This window comes from Protopterus annectens, chromosome 6.part1, assembly GCF_019279795.1.
Source record: "Protopterus annectens isolate FY-2018-M chromosome 6.part1, PAN1.0, whole genome shotgun sequence".
Lineage (NCBI taxonomy): Eukaryota > Metazoa > Chordata > Ceratodontiformes > Protopteridae > Protopterus > Protopterus annectens.
Window position 1 is genome coordinate 368241785 of NC_056738.1, and position 20026 is coordinate 368261810.

A 20026-nucleotide genomic window follows, 5' to 3' on the forward strand; every position below is an offset into this window, starting at 1 on the left:
CTGGCGTGGCCAGTCTGGGGCAATGAGTATCATTCGGGGTCTCTCCATCCTGACTTTCAGTAGCACCTTTGTGAGAAGGGGTAATGGAGGAAAGGCATATAGTGTTAGCATTTTCCAACTGAATGAGAGTGCGTCCACTTTCCAAGCTTGATGGTGAAAAGTCCTTGTGCAAAGTTTTGTTAGCTGATAGTTTTGAGGGCTGGCAAACAGGTCTATGTCTGGGAGCCCCCATTTTTGAGCTATCATTGCGAATACTTCTGGATCCAGTTTCCACTCGTGGGGATCCATGATGTTTCTGCTTAGGTCGTCTGCCAATGTGTTCTTTTTTCCTGGCAGGAATTCAGCTTGTAATTGAACTTGGTAAGCCAGAGCTGTGTTCCACAAGGTCATTGCTTGCCTGCATAGAGGGTAGGAGTGTGTACCCCCTTGTTTGTTTATGTGCCACATTACTGTGGTGTTGTATGTCCTTATGATAAGCTGTCCTGGATGTAAGAGGTCCTTGAAGGCTGTCAGAGCATTTTGTACAGCTAGGGTTTCTTTTTGATTGATGTGCAGATTCCTTTGATCTGCTGTCCATATGCCTTGAACGCACCGTCCTGCCATGTGTGCCCCCCAGACATAGTCCGATGCATCTGTTGTCATAGTTTGCCTGGCTTGGGGGTAGGGTGAAAGGCTGACCCTTGTTGAGGTGACATGCCTGTGACCACCATAGAAACTCCTGTCGAAGGCAGGGAATGAGAGGTATCATTGTTTCCAAGCTGTGGCTGTGTTGAGTCCATACGCTTTTTAGGTACCATTGTAATTTCCTCATATGCAGTTTTGCAAATGGTATTAGTAGTATGCAAGATGCCATGAAGCCCAAAGCCTGCAGATTTTTTCTTGCAGGGAGTTGGGTCTTTGTTGCCATTGTTCTGAAGTATTGAGTTAATTGTAGTTGTTTGTCTGGCGTCAGATAAGCCATCTGGGCCGTTGTATTCAAGCTGGCACCCAGGAATGTCCTATTTTGTGAGGGCACTAGTTATGATTTCTTTTCGTTTACTGTGTGCCCTAGGCAACTTAGAAGATGTTTTACAAAAGCCAGATTTTGTAAGAGAATGTCCTTGCTTTCTGCTTGGATGAGACAAGTTGTCCAGGTATGGGTATATTTGAATTCCTCTTTGTCTGCAGTATGCAATTACTGGTGCCAGGCATTTTGTGAAGACCCTGGGTGCAGTAGATAAGCCAAAGGGCAGTGCAGAGAATTGGTAATGGGTTGAACCTGCAATGAAACAGAGGTATCTTCTGCAATTTTGTCTGATAGGGACATGCAGGTATGCCTCCTTGAGGTCCAACGTTACTAGCCAAGTTTTCTTGCCCAACATGGGAAGAAGCTGCTGTAGTATTAGCATCTTGAATTTGGGTATTTGCAAGAAAGTGTTTAAAATTGAAAGGTCCAGAATGGGTCTCCAAGCATTGTCCTTTCTGGGGACTAGAAAGAGCCTTGAGTAAAATCCTTGGCCTTGCTCCTGTTTAGGTACCAGTTGAATGGCTCTCATGTCCATGAGAGCTGTAATTTGTTTTTGTGCCTCTGCCCATTGATTTTGTGGCAGGTTTGGCATTCCTTTTATCCTTGGCAAGGTGTGGAAATGGAATCTGTATCCGTGTGAGATAATGTCTAGGACCCATTTGTCCTTTGTGACAATGCGCCAGTTGTCTGCAAAAAGTGCTAATTTTCCTCCCAAGGGAGCTGCCAAGAGAGTTTTGCTTGGCAGTTTGAGGTTTAAGTCATTGTGTTTGCCTTCTAGTAGTTTGGGACCTGCCTTCTCCTCCCTTCTGTGTTGCAGTGCCCCATTGGCGAGGTTTGTAAGGGATTTGTGCTTGTCCTCTGCCCCTTGGGTGCCTGTATTTACCCCTCTGTGGTCTGTCAGAAGCTGGAAAGGACCAATTTTTTGTTGGTCAATTTCTGCTGAAGAGTGGGGGCTGTACCTGTAAGAAATCTTTGACGGTCTGCATAGATTTTGCCTTATCCTCCATTTTCTTTAAAACCTCCTCTGCTTTAACCCCAAATAAGACATCCTGCTGTAAGGGTGCATCCAGTAACTTTGCTTTAACATGATCAGGTAGAGATTTTTCCTTTAACCAAGCATGCCTATGTATAACAGACCCAGTAACAGCTGCTCTAGAGGAAGCTTCCAAGGCATCAAAACCACATTGTAAAGTATGTTTGCCCACCTGTTCAGCTGCATGCAACAGATCTTGCATTTCCTTGAATTCAGACTGTTGAGGGTGCGTGCCCATCTTTTGTTTAATTTGAGACATTAGGAATTGCTGGTATTTAAGCATGTGAAATTGACAATTTAGTGCTCTCATAGCTAGAGTAGCTGAGGTGTAAACCTTCTTCCCCCACCTATCTAGTCCTCTGGAGTCCCTTTCTGAGGGTACAGGATTTTTAGCCATAGAAGCCTTAGCCCCTTTGGGACCCTGGGAGATTGTCTCTGGATCAGCAACAGGGCTTTTGTAAAGGAATTTGTGTGAGTCAGGCACTCTATAGTATCTATCTGGTTTGGCTGGAGCAGGAGGCAGAGAATCTGGATTTAGACTAGATTCTAAGAAAACATCATCCACAATGTCCAAAACTGGGGGGATAGCAAGTGGTCTATACTGGGGGATTAAAAGAATCTCTCGTAGCCTTTTCTTTGAGTCGGAGTAGTCCTGACCTTCCCAGTGGAAATGTTCCCTCATGGTATGTAAGGTTTCCCCAAAGGAATAATCTTCAGGGGGAGAAGCTGGAGGGAATGGAGTTTTCAGCATCAGAATCTTCATAAGGGGGAAAGGAATAAATCTGTTCCTCAGAGGAGCCTGAGGAAACAGACACTTGATCAGAGGAGGCATAATCCTCCTCTTATCTAGGCCTTTTGTCGGGGTGGCACCCCTGATCAAAGAAATTAAATCTTCAGCCATTTTAAGCATCTGTTTCTTAGGCATAGGGCCTTGACCTGGAGACTGAAGTGTAGGCTTTTTTGGTTTTAGAGGAGTCTTAAGCTTAGCATAAGATTTTATGGTGAGAGTAGTCGGTCTGAAGACACCTTCAGAAACCGAAGGTGTTTCTACAGCACCGGCTTCCCCTACTGCAAAGTCGTCGGTAGGGCCTAAAGAAAATGGCTGCGTTGGCCTAGAACTCTCTGCTGGGGGATCCGAAGCGGTCTGGGGATCCAATTCAGCGGTAGCCAGGGGCTGCGTAGGCACCTCGCTGAGAACCGGCGACCGGCCCAGCCGAGGCCTCAGAGTCTGGCTTGGATCTAGGCTGCCTGTCTTTATCTTTGTGTTTTTTATGCATGCCGGTAGTCAGTTGCTCCGACGGCATAGTGTAATTAAATTTTCTACCGAAGTAGTGTCGTGCGAAATCAAAGCGTCGCTTTATAGTTTAATATTTAATATTGAACCTAGCACAAAACCGACAACCTGTGACGTCGTGGTCTGGGCCTAGGCAAGGTATACAAAAAGAATGAAAGTCCTTATGAGGTATTTGCTTCCCACAAGAAATGCAATTGTTAACTTTTTCTGACATCGGACTGAGGCAAGAAAAGGTTCCCCAACGGGGTACTTAGCTTTGAAGACTTCGGACTGGAACTCGATTTGAAAATCTCAGGTGTCGGCCGACCGGCACTTGCGAACTGCTTCTGCTTCGGGCACCACGCGGCAAGAAAGACTAAAGAAAATGGTGTCTGATGCCTCTGATATACCCCTGGCACTCTGACGTCAGGGAAGAAGCGACAGCAACCGACGCTGGACCAAGACTTTGGAATTCGAGCCGACTGCGGGACCGCCTGACGGCAGGATAACCCAAGTGTGATGACTGCAGCAGGGTAACACGATGAACATCTCCTTTAAAACCTAAGAAAACTGTTCATCAGTCTACAGGTCAAGGCCCCATGCCTAAGAAACAGATGCTTAAGATGGCTGAAGATTTAATTACCCTTATCAGGGGTTCCCATCCCCCTCCTAATAAAAGACCAAGACAAGAGGAGGATTACGCATCCTCTGACCAGGTTTCTCTCTCCTCAGATTCTTCTGAGGAACAGGATTACACTTTTCCACCTTATGAGGATTCTGATGCTGAAGATTCTATTCCCTCAGCATCTCCCCCTGAAGACTACTCCTTTGGGGAAACATTACATACCATGAGGGAACATTTCCACTGGGAAGGCCAGGATTACTCAGATTCTAAGAAAAGGCTCAGAGAGTTCCTTCTATTACCCAGCACAGACCCCTTGCTATTCCTCCTGTTTTAGATATTGTGGATGATGTCTACTTGGAGTCTAGTTTAAATCCAGACTCACTACCTCCTGCTCCATCCAAACCAGACAGATACTACAGAGTACCTGACTCACACAAATTCCTTTATAAAAGCCCTGTAGCTGACCCAGAAACCATATCCCAGGGTCCTAAAGGAGCAAAGGCTTCTATGGCTAAAAATCCTGTGCCCTCTGAAAGAGATTCCAGAGCCTTAGATAGATGGGGAAAGAAAATATACACCTCTGCAACTCTGGCTATGAGAGCATTAAATTGCCAGTTTCACATGTTGAAATATCAACAATTCCTGATGTCTCGGTTAAAACAAAAAATGAGCACACACTCAGAACAGCCTGAGTTCAAGGAAATGAAGGATCTGTTGCATGCAGCTGAACAGGTGGGCAAGCATACTTTACAATGCGGATTTGATTCACTGGAAGCTTCCTGTAGAGCAGCTGTTACTGGCTCAGTCATTCGTAGACATGCTTGGTTAAAAGAGCAAACCCTCCCTGACCATGTTAAAGCAAAATTATTAGATGCACCTTTACAACAGGATGTATTATTTTGTGTCAAATCAGAAGAGGTTTTAAAGAAAATGGAGGATAAGGCTAAATCTATGCAAATGGTCAAGGATTTCTTGCAGGTACAACCCCCTCGCTTCAGCAGAAATTGGCCAACAAAAAATTGGTCCTTTCCAGCTTCAGACATATCACAGAGGGGCAAATACAGACACCCAAGGGGCAGAGGTCAGTCACAGGGCCTTTACAAACCTCGCCAATGGGCTTCTGCTACCCAGAAAGGAGGAGAAGACAGGCCCCAAGCTAGCAGAAGGCAGACACAATGACTCTATTCTCAAACTACCAAGCAAATCTCTCCTGGCAACACCCTTGGGAGGAAAACTAGCATTTTTTGCAGACAACTGGCACATCATCACAAAACATTGTCTCTCAAGGATACAGATTCCACTTTCATACCTTACCAAGGATCAAAGGAATGCCAAACCTGCCACCAAATCAATGGGCAGAGGCACAAAAACAAAGTACAGATCTCATGAACATGAGAGCCATTCAACAGGTACCTACACAGGAGCAGGCACAATGATTTTACTCAAGACTCTTCCTAGTTCCAAGAAAGGACAAAGCATGGAGACCCATTCTGGATCTTTCAATTCTGAACACCTATCTGCAAGTACCAAAATTCAAGATGCTAACACTACAGCAGCTTCTTCCCATGCTGGGCAAGAATGCTTGGCTAGTCACTTTGGACCTCAAGGAGGCATACCTGCATGTCCCTATCAGACAAAATTGCAGAATTTACCTCCACTTCATTGCAGGTTCAACGCATTATCAATTCTCTGCACTGCCCTTTGGCTTATCTACTGCGCCCAGGGTCTTCACAAAATGCCTGGCACCAGTAATTGTATACTGCAGACAAAGAGGAATTCAAATATACCCATACCTAGACGGCTGTCTTATTCAAGCAGAAAGCAAGGACATTCTTTTACAGCATCTGGCATTTGTCAAACACCTTCTAAGTTGCATAGGGTACGCAGTCAACGAAAAGAAATCAAAACTAGTGCCCTCACAAAACATAACATTCCTGGGTGCCAGCTTGAATACAATGGCCCAGATGGCTTATCTCAAGCCAGACAAACAACGACAACTGTTTCAATATTTCAAAATAATGGCAACAAAGACCCAACTCCCTGCAAGAAAAATTCTGCAGGCCTTGGGATTCATGGCATCTTGCATTCTACTAATACCATTTGCAAAACTGCATAGGTGCATAGGTGTATGGACTCAGCACAGCCACAGCTTGGAAACAATGATTCCACTCATTCCCTGCCTTCAACAGGAGTTTCTATGGTGGGCACAGGCATGTCACCTCAACAAGGGTCAGCCTTTCACCTTACCCACAGCCAGGCAAATTATGACAACAGATGCATCGGACTATGCCTGGGGAGCACACATGGCAGGACAGTGCATTCAGGGCAAATGGACTACAGATCAGAGACATCTGCATATCAATCAAAAAGAAATGCTAGCAGTGCAGAATGCCCTAACAGCTTTCAAGGACCTTCTACACCCAGGACAACTACTATTAACGACAGACAACACCACAGTTATGTGGTACATAAGCAAGGTGGCACACATTCCTACCCTCTATGCAAGCAAGCAATGTCCTTGTGGAACACTGCACTGTCTTACCAGGTTCAATTACAAGCACAATTCCTGCCAGGAAAGAAAAACACATTGGCAGACGACCTAAGCAGAAACATCATGGATCCACACGAATGGAAACTAGATCCACAAGTATTTGTAATGATAGTTCAAAAATGGGGACGCCCAGACATAGATCTGTTTGCAAGCCCCCACAACCACCAACTTCAAAAATTTTGCACAAGGACCTTCCATCCACTAGCTTGGAAAGTGGACGCTCTCTCATTCAGTTGGAAAACATTAACAGTGTATGCCTTCCCTCCAGTGTCTCTTCTAGCAAAGGTACTGCAGAAAGTCAGATTAGAGAGGCCACAAATGATTCTCGTTGCACCAGATTGGCCACGCCAACATTGGTATCCAATTTTAAGGACCACGGTCCAGGGCCCACCATGGATTTTGCCACAAATTCCTCACCTGCTCACCCAGCGAGACAATCTGATTCTACACAGCCAGTTCAAGACTTCAAACCTGGCTGCATGGCAAATTACCTAAACAACCAACCAACACCTTTAGCCAAAGTTGTTATGGATGTCATTCTGGAGGCCAGGAGGCCCAGCACCAGGAAAACCTATTCAGACAAATGGAAAAGATTTTGCTCCTGGAACCAGGCTAAAGGCCTAAATCCCCTGGAGCCGAACATTCCTCAGATTCTACAATATTTAACTGAGATGTTACACAAAGGACTTTCCTTTTCATCTATTAAGATCGACGCCTCAGCAATTTCAGCTCATTACAGCATGGATCCTCCTTTATTTTCGCATCCACTCCTAAGACAGTACCTCAGAGGGGCTAAGAACTTAAGACCGCCAAGGAGAGCTCCAACACCTACTTGGGATCTCAACTTTGTCCTGGAAAAACTTACACTGCCGCCCTTTGAACCAGCTTTTTCAACTGATTTAAAATTTCTTTCATGGAAAACTGCCCTACTACTAGCAATACTAAAAGAGTCTCAGAGCTACAGGCACTAATGGCAGTGGAACCTTTCCTCATTTTTCATCAAGACAGAGTTTCTCTACGAACTAATCCTTCCTTTATGCCAAAGGTGGTATCCAGTGTGGCCCTAAACCAAACCATTCATTTGCCCACCTTCTTCCCAAATCCCCAGAACAAAGGAGAAAGGCTCCTGCACTCTTTGGACATTCACAGGCAATTACATTACTACTTGGATAAAACTAAGGCTTTCAGAAAAACTGACCAGCTCTTTGTAGCCTATGCTACAGGATCACAAGGAAAAGCTATCTCAAAACAGACCATTTCTAAATGGATAGGACATTGCGTACGTTTCTGCTACATACATCACGGGAAACCAGTACCTGCTAACATTAGGTCCCACTCCACCAGGGCTACAGCTACATCAGCAGCCTTTCTCAGGGGAGTGCCAACCAAGGATATTCTGGAAGCTGCTACTTGGAGTTCAGTGCACACCTTCACCAAACACTATCACTTACCTCTTTACTCTAAGACTAGAGCTAGTTTTGCCACTGCAGTTTTGCAGGGCCTACGAGCCTCTTCTAACCCTGTTTGACTCCACCTCCCCTCCTTAGCTTTGGGATTCAACCCAAGTGTGATGACTGCTGCAGGGTAACACAATGAACATAGTACAGTTTTGTACCTACCATAAATGTAGATGTTCGAGTGTTCACCCTGCTGCAGTCCAGGTTACCCTCCCTCCATCCCCTCTGAACTAGCTGAACTTATCTCTACCACTTTATCCTATACTACCTCTGTGGTGTATTTGCTTGTACCTAAGGGTTTTGTTTTATTTTTATATAGCCATATGCATATATATATATATATATATATATATATATATATATATATATATATATATATATATATATATATTGCCTACCTTTTGGGGGCACCTGACATCTGGGGCAAGAAAAACTGAAGAAAATGGCGTTGGATGCCTCTTATATACCCCTGATGCACTGACGTCAGGGAAGAAGCGACAGCAACCGACGCCGGACCAAGACTTTGGAATTCGGGCCGACTGCGGGACCGCCTGACGGCAGGATAACCCAAGTGTGATGACTGCAGCAGGGTGAACACTCTAACATCTACATTTATGGTAGGTACAAAACTGTACTTTTTGTACTTACCATAAATGTAGATGTTCGAGTGTTCATACTGCTGCAGTCCAGGTTACCCTTCCTCCATCCCCTCTGAACTAGCTGGACTTGTCTATACCTTTCTATCCTATACAACCCTTGTGGTGTATTTGCTTGTAACGGAAGGTATTGTTTTTATTTTTTATGTATATTTTTTATTAGCAATATGTATTGCCTACCTATTTGGGGGCACCTGACATCTGGGGCAAGAAAAACTGAAGAAAATGGCGTCGGATGCATCTTATATACCCCTGGCACACTGATGTCAGGGAAGAGGCGACAGCAACTGACACCGGACCAAGACTTTGGAACTCTGGCCGACTGCGGGACCGCCTGACGGCAGGATAACCGACTGCGGGACCGCCTGACGGCAGGATAACCCAAGTGTAATGACTGCAGCATTGTGAACACTCGAACATCTACATTTATGGTAGGTACAAAACTGTACTTTCCTGTCCCACCTAGACAGTAGTGAAGAGCAGCAAAAAAAAAGAGAGAGAGAGAGATCGAGAAATTACTACTCTTTTAGAAAAAGCTCCCTCCAAGAAGGTTCCACCAGACTGGAAAGTATCTGAGGGTCTGCTCTAGGTTTGTTTTAGTTCCAAAGAAGACAAAGGACCAATCCTCATCCTAAGCACCCTAAATCGGTATGTAGAGAAGACCCAATTTAGGATGGTCACTGTACAAGCCATTTTACCCTCTTTGAATTCAAACGATTGGATGTGCTTGATAAACCTAGAGGATACTTGTCTCTATCTCTATATCAAAGTCACCAAAGAGCTCAAGAAACATCTATGCTTCCAGCTGAAAGCCAATCACATCCATTTCCTGAGCCCTGCCTAACAGACTCGCCACCAACCCCTGGGTGTTTACCATGTGCATGGTAGTAGTCGCACCCCATCTGCGACACAGAGGGATCCATGTATTCCCTTACCTAAATTATTGGTCTTTAGCTATTACAATGATGGTGTCCCTCCTAGCTGTCTAAGATTATTTACTTTAGTTGTGCCTCTCCATAGGTATATCTGTAAACATCAAACATTTTCAGCTTCAGCCATGTCATACTTTGACATTCATTGACTGTCATCTGGACACAAGGTCTTGCACAGTGAAGTTACCAGACAAAATACTTCTGTCTTTTAAGAACATCAGCATCCACTCTACTTGCTTCTCATTCTTACCCAGATGCTGTCATACTGAAAGTTTTCAGATTGATGGCATCTTCCATTCTTCTAATCCCACATGCTCAACTTTACATGAGGGTATTACAGTGGACTGTTCTGTCTGAAGCGAAGAACACTGTTTGTCATCAGGTTACAGCATGGACCTGAGCTAGTGGTTGCAATCTTTCATGGTCTCTCTCATGTAAAATCATGTGTCCTTCCTTCTGCTATCGCCATGCTTCCCACACATGCACCCTCTTTGGGGTAGGGGACATTTTGAGGGGGAAAAAGGGCCAAAGAACTGGAGAGAACACAGAGGCAGACTTTCAAATCAGTGTTTTAGAGATGAGGGCAGTTATCCTAGCATTGCAGACCCTTCATGACTGCCTTCCTCTAGGATTGATTGTGATTCACTCGGACAACAGGTCACTGGTATGGTACATCAGCAAGCTGGAGGGAAGATCATCTTAACATGTCAGTTGCCTAGTGAACAGGCCCTGCAGATCTGTTCTAGTATCTCAATTCAGCTGTGGCACAACAGCTATTGCAGTGCTGGGCTAGCTGTGTTACAACCATTTTTGTTTATCCATTACCCAATGTAGCAACTACTTTGCTCTTATTTTTCCATGGGGTCAATCACTGAGGGATGGTCTAATTTCAAATGCCTCCTCCTTTTCCACTAATGACAAGAAAACAACTATGTCCAAGACTACAGTAATCCTCATCTCATCCATCTGGCTGAGGCAAGTAAGCAGCCATGGCTTCTCTGTTTGTAAACAGATTTTTCCCACCAGTCTGGTGACCCTCACCCAGACATTCACTCCCACAGACTTACCACATGGCTTTTTCAATTCCAGTATTGCCCTCTGACACTTCCCTTACTCGGAATAGTACAAATTCTGTCAACTTCTCAAAAAGAATCTACTCATAATATTTATAAGAGTAAGTGTAAATGTTCCTTCATTTTGAGCTTCTAATCAAGAGCTGGATCCCTTTTCTGTCCCCATCCATGCTATTCTCCAGTTCATTTACTCTTAAATTCCCATCAAGTATCTAGTGCCACTATGGGACCTAAACCTCGTGTTAGAAACATTAACCCATCCACCGTTTCAACCAGCATCTTTGTCAGAACTAAAATTTCTTTTTTTGGAAAAATGTTGTTTCTTGCAGCACTCACTTCAGCAAAAAACATTTCAGAGATGCATATAATTCTGTTTTTAGCCCCCTAACAAGTGTCCATAAGAATTAGTCTATCCTTCATTCCAAAACTTGTTTTGGAGTCCAAGCTCAACTATCCTATTCATCTGCATTTTTTTCCAAACTATTCTAACAGAGGAAAGCTTATCTTGGAGGCTTTTGAAGTACACAGTCAGTATGGTTTTACCTTCACCACACAAAATCTATCAGAAAAGATTCTTGACTATTGCCTCCTACTTAGTAGGAGTGCAATGTTTCAAAAATATGTCTGTCCAGATGGCATTGGACACTACACCTTAGAATCCAAACCTAATGCTCACTCAAGTACGTCTGTCAGTTTTTATCGCTGCCTTCAAAAATTTCCCAGTGGACAATATTTGTGCAGCAGCATTAACTTGGTTTATATTACATAGCTTCTCCAAACATTCTCCCTCTCTGGATCTAGATCCTCCTTTGATGCTACCATCCTAAAGATCATTTTGTCATAAATCTACCCAGGAGTTGGGTAGCTTGGGATTCTGTCCCTATACTTGAATTGGACAAAAAGGGATGAGGTAAAATACAGAAGTAGTATACTTATCGCAATGCTGAGATCCTTCTCATCCATAGGCCATCCATGTTGACATCCCACCCAACTTCCCCCTTCTGCTGTCATCAGACAGAGCTGGTCGGCCTATTTTAATCTCTCATCCTGTTCCTCAGGGCTCCTTCTCTAATCCATATCCCTTCTACTACTAATTAGCAGCCAACTCGACTGAGGCATGGTAGGTGACTGGTGCATTGTGGAAATGTGGAAGGAGCTTGAGGTGGAGTATTTAGCTAGTAGTTGCTGGGTTGGATTCCCAAGGTTGCCAAATCCCAAGAACTAAATTGGACAAACTTGGGAAGAAAGGGACCCATTATTATGCTAAGCACATAGTTTCTGTTACCTTCAATTCCCGTATTTTTTCTTAGTTAAGTGCCCAAAGTATATGGTGGTGGTAGGCATTGAAAAGAAGGTTGTTTAGGTGATTGTTATTAGAAAGGACTAGGTTTTAGTAGTAAATGCTACTCATGGTAGTGTTTGTTTTTGATTGTAAGGTAAGGTGGCAAACCTATGGGACAGGTTAAGATAACAACTTGGTAGGGCGATGAAGTAACTAATACTGAATGCTGGCAGGCTAGCAAAAATGGTACTATATGTAGTAGTAACAAGCTGAGAGTGGAGAATTAACCATATACACAAATAAAAATGTTTTAAGTGCTGAAAGTAGTTTTTAAATAGTCTGACAGCAAGCAAAAGCTAAGCATAAAAGCAGTCTACAAAGGGATAAGGCAGAAGGCAATAACAGCAATGGGAACAGACTAGTCAAAACAGTAAGTAGCAGTTATAGCAGACAACCTTGTAAGATAAAAAAAGAGCAAAAAAGGGTATAGCAGAGAACAGTAAAAGTTCAAATGGTAGTACAGTAACAGCAGGCAGTGCAAATTTGTTAAACAGTAGTCAGCAAATCAGTGTAGCAGGGAGCATCTTGATGGTTTTATTGAAACAGCAGTAAACTCTGTAAGATTAGCAAATATGCAAAAATAGTAAAATATCACACAACTTAGCAAGTAGTAGTTTAAGTACAAGGAAGCAAAAGTAGTTTACCCAGTAACATTAGTAGGACTGTAAAACAGTAGAATAGCAGGGAATAATACAAAACAATAGACAGCCCTGTAATAGTACAATTGCAAGGAAACTAGTTGTATCTTGCCTTGTGGCCTCTTCATTGATAAGGAAGAATCATACCAAACAGAAGAGGACAGTACATTTTTATGAGCTGAAGTGTGAATAACAGAGCTTCTACAATTCAGAGACAGTTACATTGTGTAACAGAGGTGTCTGCAGAAACTGTCCTGTTTTGCAGTTACTGAATTGGGTTAACAAAGGTAAGTACCATTCCTCATCTATGGAAAAGTAGTATGTGATCCTTTTGGTTCACAGTGTTAACATTGTAGACATGACCAGCAGTGCAAGGGCACTCTCTAGTATACACACGCACACACAGTTTATATCCACAGGTATGCTTACATCTGTTTATAGATGTGTATACATGGGCTCGTACACACACATAGGTTCACTTACTGTTGTCAAAATTGCTGAATGTTAAGCTGTATTTTGTTGATACACTTTGGTCAATGTGTGTGAGATTGACTATCTCTTTGGTTGGGGAATATGCAGTATCACTGAGGATTGTGCTATCTCATAGTTGGATTAGGCACTTACTAGATGTGTGGGGGGGCTTGCCTCCACTACAAAAAAGCTATTTTTAATACTTGCATGCATTGAGGTTACCCCTTGAAGCATACCCAAAGGCATGTCAGTGATGTCTAAGTTTTAGAGATTCAAAATTTTTTTCAGTGTAATCATATGCATGTATACACATACACACATATCTATCTGTATCTGTATAGATATAAATGTTCTGAAGATAATCTTCAGTCCATCGATGATGTTCTGCGTGTTTCACTGTTGCAGTCATCACATTTGGGTTATCTGCCTGCATGTAGCCCTTAGAGCTGGCCTGAATACCAGAGTCTTCGGATTTCTGCTCGGATGATGTTGCGTCTCCCTTGACGTCAGGGGTATAAAACATGCAGTCGATGTCATTGCATCAGTCTTTCTTGCTGTGTGGTGCCTAAAGCAGAAGCAGTTCGCAAGTGCCAGTCATCCGACTCCTGAAATTTTTGTTCTCGAGTTTCAGACCCGAAGTCTTCAAAAAAGATAAGTATCCCGTTTGGGATCCTTTTTCTTGCTCTAACCGATGTCAGTAAAAGTTAGCAATTGTCTTACCTGTGGAAAGCAAATACCTCATATAGATTTTCATTCTTACTGCATCCCCTGTTTAGGCCCAGACCACGACGTCCCTCACTGTCGGTTTTGTGCCTTGTTCAACACCCAAACTATTCGTTGTCGGGCTATTTTTGCAGCCAATTACTTTCGTACTCGATCTGTGTACTCCAAAATGGCTTTGTTAAGCTATCCGACTACCGATCTTCCAAAAAAACGTAAGGATAAAGACAGAGACAGACTGCATAGGTCCAAAACTGCCGATGACGCTTCTGTTAAGCTATTCGCCAGTCCGCCAGTACTCAGTCAGGTGTTTCGCAGCCTCTGATACCCACTACTTCAGATTCGCAGTCCTCTACTGAGACCCATTCGGAGTCCGGTATGCCGCGAGATGCTTCTTCGACTATGGAACTTGTGGATGTCTCTACCTTGGATGGGTCCAGAGCCACTGTGCAGGCACCGGCTTCTGAGGGTGTATTCAGGCCTACAGACATTCATATTAAACCGATGCCATAATTTTCATCCAGGCCAAAAACTCGCACTACGCCTAGAAAACCGACGACCAAACTGCAGGCTCAGGTCCATATGCCTAAAAAACAAATGCTTAGAATGGCTGAAGACCTTTTTGCCTTAATTAGGGGAAGCCAGCCTTCCCCCTCTAAGAGACCTAGAACTGATTTTCTTTCTGATTCTTCTGATCAGGAATCTGATATTTCTGCTCCTTCTGATTACCAGGATTTGCCCTTATCTACTTATGAGGATTCTGATGCAGAGGATTCCATTCCCTCTGCTTCCCCTCCAGAAGATTTTTCTTTCGGTGAAACCTTGCATACTCTGAGGGAACATTTCTGCTGGGAAAGCCAGGATTACTCTGAGTCCAAAAAGAGACTTGGGGAATTCTTACTCCTACCTCAGCACAGGCCTTTAGCTATCCTTCCTGTTCTGGACATTGTAGATGATGCTTTCTTGGAATCTAGCCTTACCCCAGTCACTTTACCTCCAGCTCCCAGAAAACCTGACAGGTACTACAGAGTACCTGACTCTCACAAGTTCCTCTTCAAGAATCCTGCGGATCCAGAGACCATTTCCCAAGGACCAAAAGGCATTAAGGCTACTGCTGCAAAGAATCCCACCCCTTCTGGTAGAGATTCTAGAGCCTTGGACAGATGGGGTAAGATGGTATACACTTCTGCTGCTTTGGCCATTAGGGCTTTAAATTGCCAGTTTCATATGTTAAAGTATCAGCAGCATATTATGGGACTACTTAGACAGAAAATGATGTTGATTTCTGACTGTGTTGAACAGAAAGAATTGCAAGATTTAATGCATTCTGTAGAACAAGTTGGTAAACATACTTTGCAATGTGGTGTTGATGCTTTAGAAGCATCTTGCAGGGCTGCTGTCACTGGGTCTGTACTTAGAAGGCATGCTTGGCTCATGGAATAAAACTTGCCAGATCATGTTAAAGGTAAATTACTGGATGCTCCCTTAAACCAAGACCGCCTTTTTGGCAACAAAGCAGAAGAAGTCCTCAAAAGGATGGAGGAAAAAGCTAAATCTATGCAAACTATTAAAGATTTCCTACAAGTACAACCTCCCAGATTCAGTAGGCATTGGCCTTCAAAGAACTGGTCCTTTCCAGGCCTTCTCAGTCCAAACCCAGGAACAGCAGACCACCTAGGCTACAGTCTCAGACTATGCACAGATCTAAGGAGTGGGGGGCTCCCACTTCCAAAGCAGGGAGTAGTAAGCCACCCCACTACAGAAAAATGCACAATGACTTAACCTTAAACCTTCCAAGCCCTGCTCAGCTACCTGCTCCCTTAGGAGGAAAGCTCACCCTGCATTCATGGAACTCATTACCCAGGACAAATGGGTTTTAAACATAGTTTCCCAAGGATACAGATTCCACTTCCACACACTACCAACCCCAAATGGTTGGCCAGACCTACCCCCAAATCAGTGGGCGGAGGCCCAACAGCAGGTCCTCTCTCTTCTCAGTATCAGGGCTATTCAACCTGTCCCAGCAGAACAAAGGGGTCAAGGTTTTTATTCAAGACTTTTTCTGGTACCCAGAAGAGACAACTCCTGGTGTCCTATCCTGGACCTTTCTATTCTCAACACCTTTCTGGTGGTTCCAAAATTCAAAATGCTAACTCTTCAACAGCTTTTTCCTATGCTAGCCAAGGATGCCTGGCTGGCAACCCTAGACTTAAAGGAAGCTTACCTGCACATCCCAATAAGAGGATCTTGCAGACAATACCTACATTTCAGGGTGGGCTCCATGCACTTTCAGTTCTCTGCACTTCCCTTTGGCTTATCTACTGCACCCAGGGTGTTCACAAAGTGTCTAGCTCCAGCCATTGCATTTTGCAGGCTGAGAAATATTCAAATTTACCCATACTTGGACGATTGTCTAATTCAGACGGAAAGCCAGGACTTGCTATTACAACCCCTGGCATTCGTAAAGAAACTTCTAACCTCACTGGGGTACACCATCAACTAAAAGAAATCTCACCTAATACCCTGCCAACAGATTGTATTCCTGAGAGCAAGCTTGAACACAACTTCCCAGATGGCATTCCTCACTCCGGAGAAACAAGTTTATTTGACAACATACTTCAAACTGTTGGCCACAAAACTCCAGCTATCTGAAAGGAAAATACTGCAGGCTTTGGGGTTCATGGCCTCTTGCATTCTGCTAATTCCATATGCAAGACTGCATATGAGGAAACTCCAGTGGTATCTAAAAAGCCTATGGTGTCAACATTCTCAGGACCCTGAAACAATGATTTCTATCATTAGTTGTATAAAAACAGAGTTCCTCTGGTGGGCAGAGGCCTGCTTCCACATCAAAGGACTCCCTTTCACTCTTCCCCCGGCCACCCAAACCCTAACAGACGCATCAGACTATGTATGGGGCGCTCACATGGCAGGGCAGTGCATTCAGGGCAAATGGAACCTGAGACAGATGCACCTGCATATCAATCAAAAAGAAGTGTTAGCCGTACAGAATGCTCTGACAGCCTTCAAAGACTGTATTTTTCCAGGACAACTATTGGTAAAGACAGGCATCACCACAGTTATGTGGTACATAAACAATCAGAGGGGAACCCACTCGTACCCTCTCTGCAGACTAGCCATGGCTGTGTGGGGCACAGCCTTGAGCTGCCAAGTACACCTACAAGCACAATTCCTGCCAGGCAAACTAAATTCACTGGCAGATGACTTAAGCAGAAATCTCATGGACCCACACAAATGGAAACTGGAACCCAAAATATTCAACCTCTTGAGGAACAAATGGGGGACTCCAGAGGTAGACCTGTTTGCCTCCCCTCAGAACTACCAGTTGAACAAATTCTGCACAAGAATTCACAGACAAGCTTGGAAAGTGGATGCCCTGTCCTTTACCTGGGAAAGCCTCTCGGTTTATGCCTTTCCCTCTGCCTCTCCTCTCGAAGGTTCTACTGAAGATCAAACAGGACTAGCCAAGGACAATACTGATTGCACCAGACTGGCCACGCCAGCACTGGTACCCCCTCTTGCACAGTATGACACTACTACAACCATGGCACCTTCCTCAGACCCCTTCACTGCTGTCCCAGCAGGCGGGCCAGATTCTGCACCCTCAGCTTCAAACCCTGAACCTTGTATTCAGGCCGGCTGAGGGCTACCTGCAGGCGGATAATCCAAATGTGATGACTGCAACAGTGAATACACTCAAACATCTACATTTATGGTAAGTGTACACAACTGTACTTTCTGAAAGTTGACAAAAAAAGGTCAACAACAGTGCATCAGCATTGTAATGTGCATGGTCTGAAATATAATCTTGGAGCATGCAAATTAAAAAAAATGTTTTTTGCAAGGGGGCATACACCCCACCCAGCCGTCATACTCATCACACAATACCAGCAAATGGACATATTCTCCAACCTTGATATCATGGCAGTCTCACACAAAAGTCAATAGCTTTCCTGTTGACTATATAAATTTAGCATAAAATCTGTCATCTTCTCTCCAGTTAATGAATCTCAGGGCTCCCATATATTATATAGAAAGGCATGTACAAGCAGGACAGATAGATGAAATTGGGTTGCCATTATGTATACATGGCACACAAACAAGGTCAGATTGTTGCCATGTTACTCGTATAGAGCTGCAGCTTTCTGATTTAACAGACCAGCTAATTAAATGAGCTACCATGCAGGAATGGGCTGTATTATTGGGTGTTTGTAGTGTAGCAGGATGCTCACTGAGTCAGCAGATGATGAGGCCTGACTGTTTGACAGCATGTAGGAAGGATAATGTGTATAGCATAGTTCATTATGTCTGCTCACTTCTGCATATTAGTTCAGCACAAGTGATCAAGACTTGTGTACTGCTGTCTCCTTGTGGTCTGTTGTCTTATGGCAGTTTAATGGACAAAACCATTTTTTTTATTCTTGTGCAGAAGTAGGATGCAGAGTGCCATTCTGCTTTGTGCCTTGCAAAGTAACAACCCAAATACCTTGTGTGTTTTTGAAGTGTAGAGTGCACCACTGCTGTACAACTATAGAGTTTGTAAAGCACACCACCACAAACAAGTGCCATTGTGTTCTCATGTACATTAAGATACAACGTGCTGCTTTTTTGTGTGCTGTAATCCATACTCTTTGAATCACCAGTGACGTTCATTGCATGTGTAGAATGCACAGTGCTGCCTTATCCCCTTCCAAAAACATTGAATGTCCTGTGAATGCCTTGTGTATTGAGGCTGTGTAAATCACACAGTACTGTGTTGTTGCGTGCATTCTGAAGTGCAAACCCCACACAAACTAATATGTTGTAGGGGAGCACAGTGCCTCTCTCCTATTTGTGCTTTACTGCCCTCCTCTATTACAGTCTGTGAGCATTTTTCTTGTGTTCAGCAGCACAAAGTATGGTATCAAAATGGATAGTGCACACTGCTTTTCCTCTGTTCACCATTCATTTCACCTGATGTGAACTTAGCACTGACTGACATGCATTTCTTTTACTGTTTCTGAATTGTACATGTGTCAGCACAGCGTGCAAAACACAGCTCATACTTATTTTAGTATGCAGAATGGGTCTGTATCATATGTTCCAAGTTTTGTAACTTTGAACATTAAAATATCGAATTTAAATGTTCGAAGTTGTAAAACTTCGAACATATGTTAAAAAAAACCCCAAACAAACCCAAAACTAACGGCTGTAGGCAGGGGGGCAAGCCCCCCTGTACCCCCCCCGCTCTTTAAATATACCAACTCCGAGAACGCACTGCAGTGCAGTACTGTAGTGTGCTCTCAGAGTTGGTATATTTAAAGAGCGGGGGGGTGTGGGGGGTGAAGGGGGGGCTTGGTCCCTTGCCTACACTAGTCAGGTAAGTAACATTTGTTTTTTTTTCTTTTATTATATGTTTGATGTTTGAAACTTCGAACATTTAAATTTGATTATTTAACGTTCGAAGTTTTCAAACTTCGAACATATAATATAGACCTTGCAGAGTGGCTAGCATTTCTGAGTATGAATGTTTCACTGTGTTTCTGCAGCTAACAGACTCTTTGTTGTTGGTATAGTCCTTCATTATCTTTTTAGTTGTGGTCCTCCTTTTGCTTAGGATTGAGGTGTGTGTGTGTCTGTGTCTGTGTCTGTCTGTGTGTCTGTCTGTGTGTGTCTGTGTGTGTGTGTGTGTGTGTGTGTGTGTGTGTGTGTGTGTGTGTGTGTGGTCCAGAGCACTATAGACTCTCTGCCAGCCAGCACATATTATACAGACTATTGTAAAACTTACATTTGAAAAGCTTCTTGCACTTCTTATGCATCACAAGCAAAAGGGATATATTAGCTGTTTAGTATTTTTATTGATTATGTGTGTCAGTAGTGCATTTTAATCAAAACATTCCGAAGATTACCACAAATTTTGTTTTTCCTCATAGGTCTTCACGTTCTGGTTTATTTAATAAATGATACGGCAGTTCAGCTGACTTTAGACAATCTTACTACAGTCTCTGCCAGTGAATTGGGACGTATTGTTCGGGAAGTATTACAGCTTCCAGAGATTGCCCAAGATGTGTTCTCTCTCTGGCTTATTTCTCCACTTCTAGGTAAGTGACAAATATGGAAAGATTTTCTTATTTTTTAAGTGGTTGTCAGAGATGTACTGATTTTCAAGCGAAAACATTTTTTTTTTCTGAAGTTGGTTAACTTTAACTTTAAAATGATGGACAAACCTTCCTGTGTAAAAAAAAAAAA

The 20026-nt window shown here is 43.5% G+C and overlaps 1 protein-coding gene across 1 annotated transcript in view; it reads left to right on the forward strand.

Annotated features, from left to right (window-relative positions):
• Positions 1–20026, forward strand: part of FRMD8 (FERM domain containing 8) — a 1254366-nt gene that overhangs the window by 185273 nt on the left and 1049067 nt on the right. The window contains exon 3 of the mRNA XM_044075785.1: positions 19711–19878. Coding sequence (XP_043931720.1) covers positions 19711–19878 — 168 coding nt within the window. The remainder of the gene's footprint in view (positions 1–19710; positions 19879–20026) is intronic.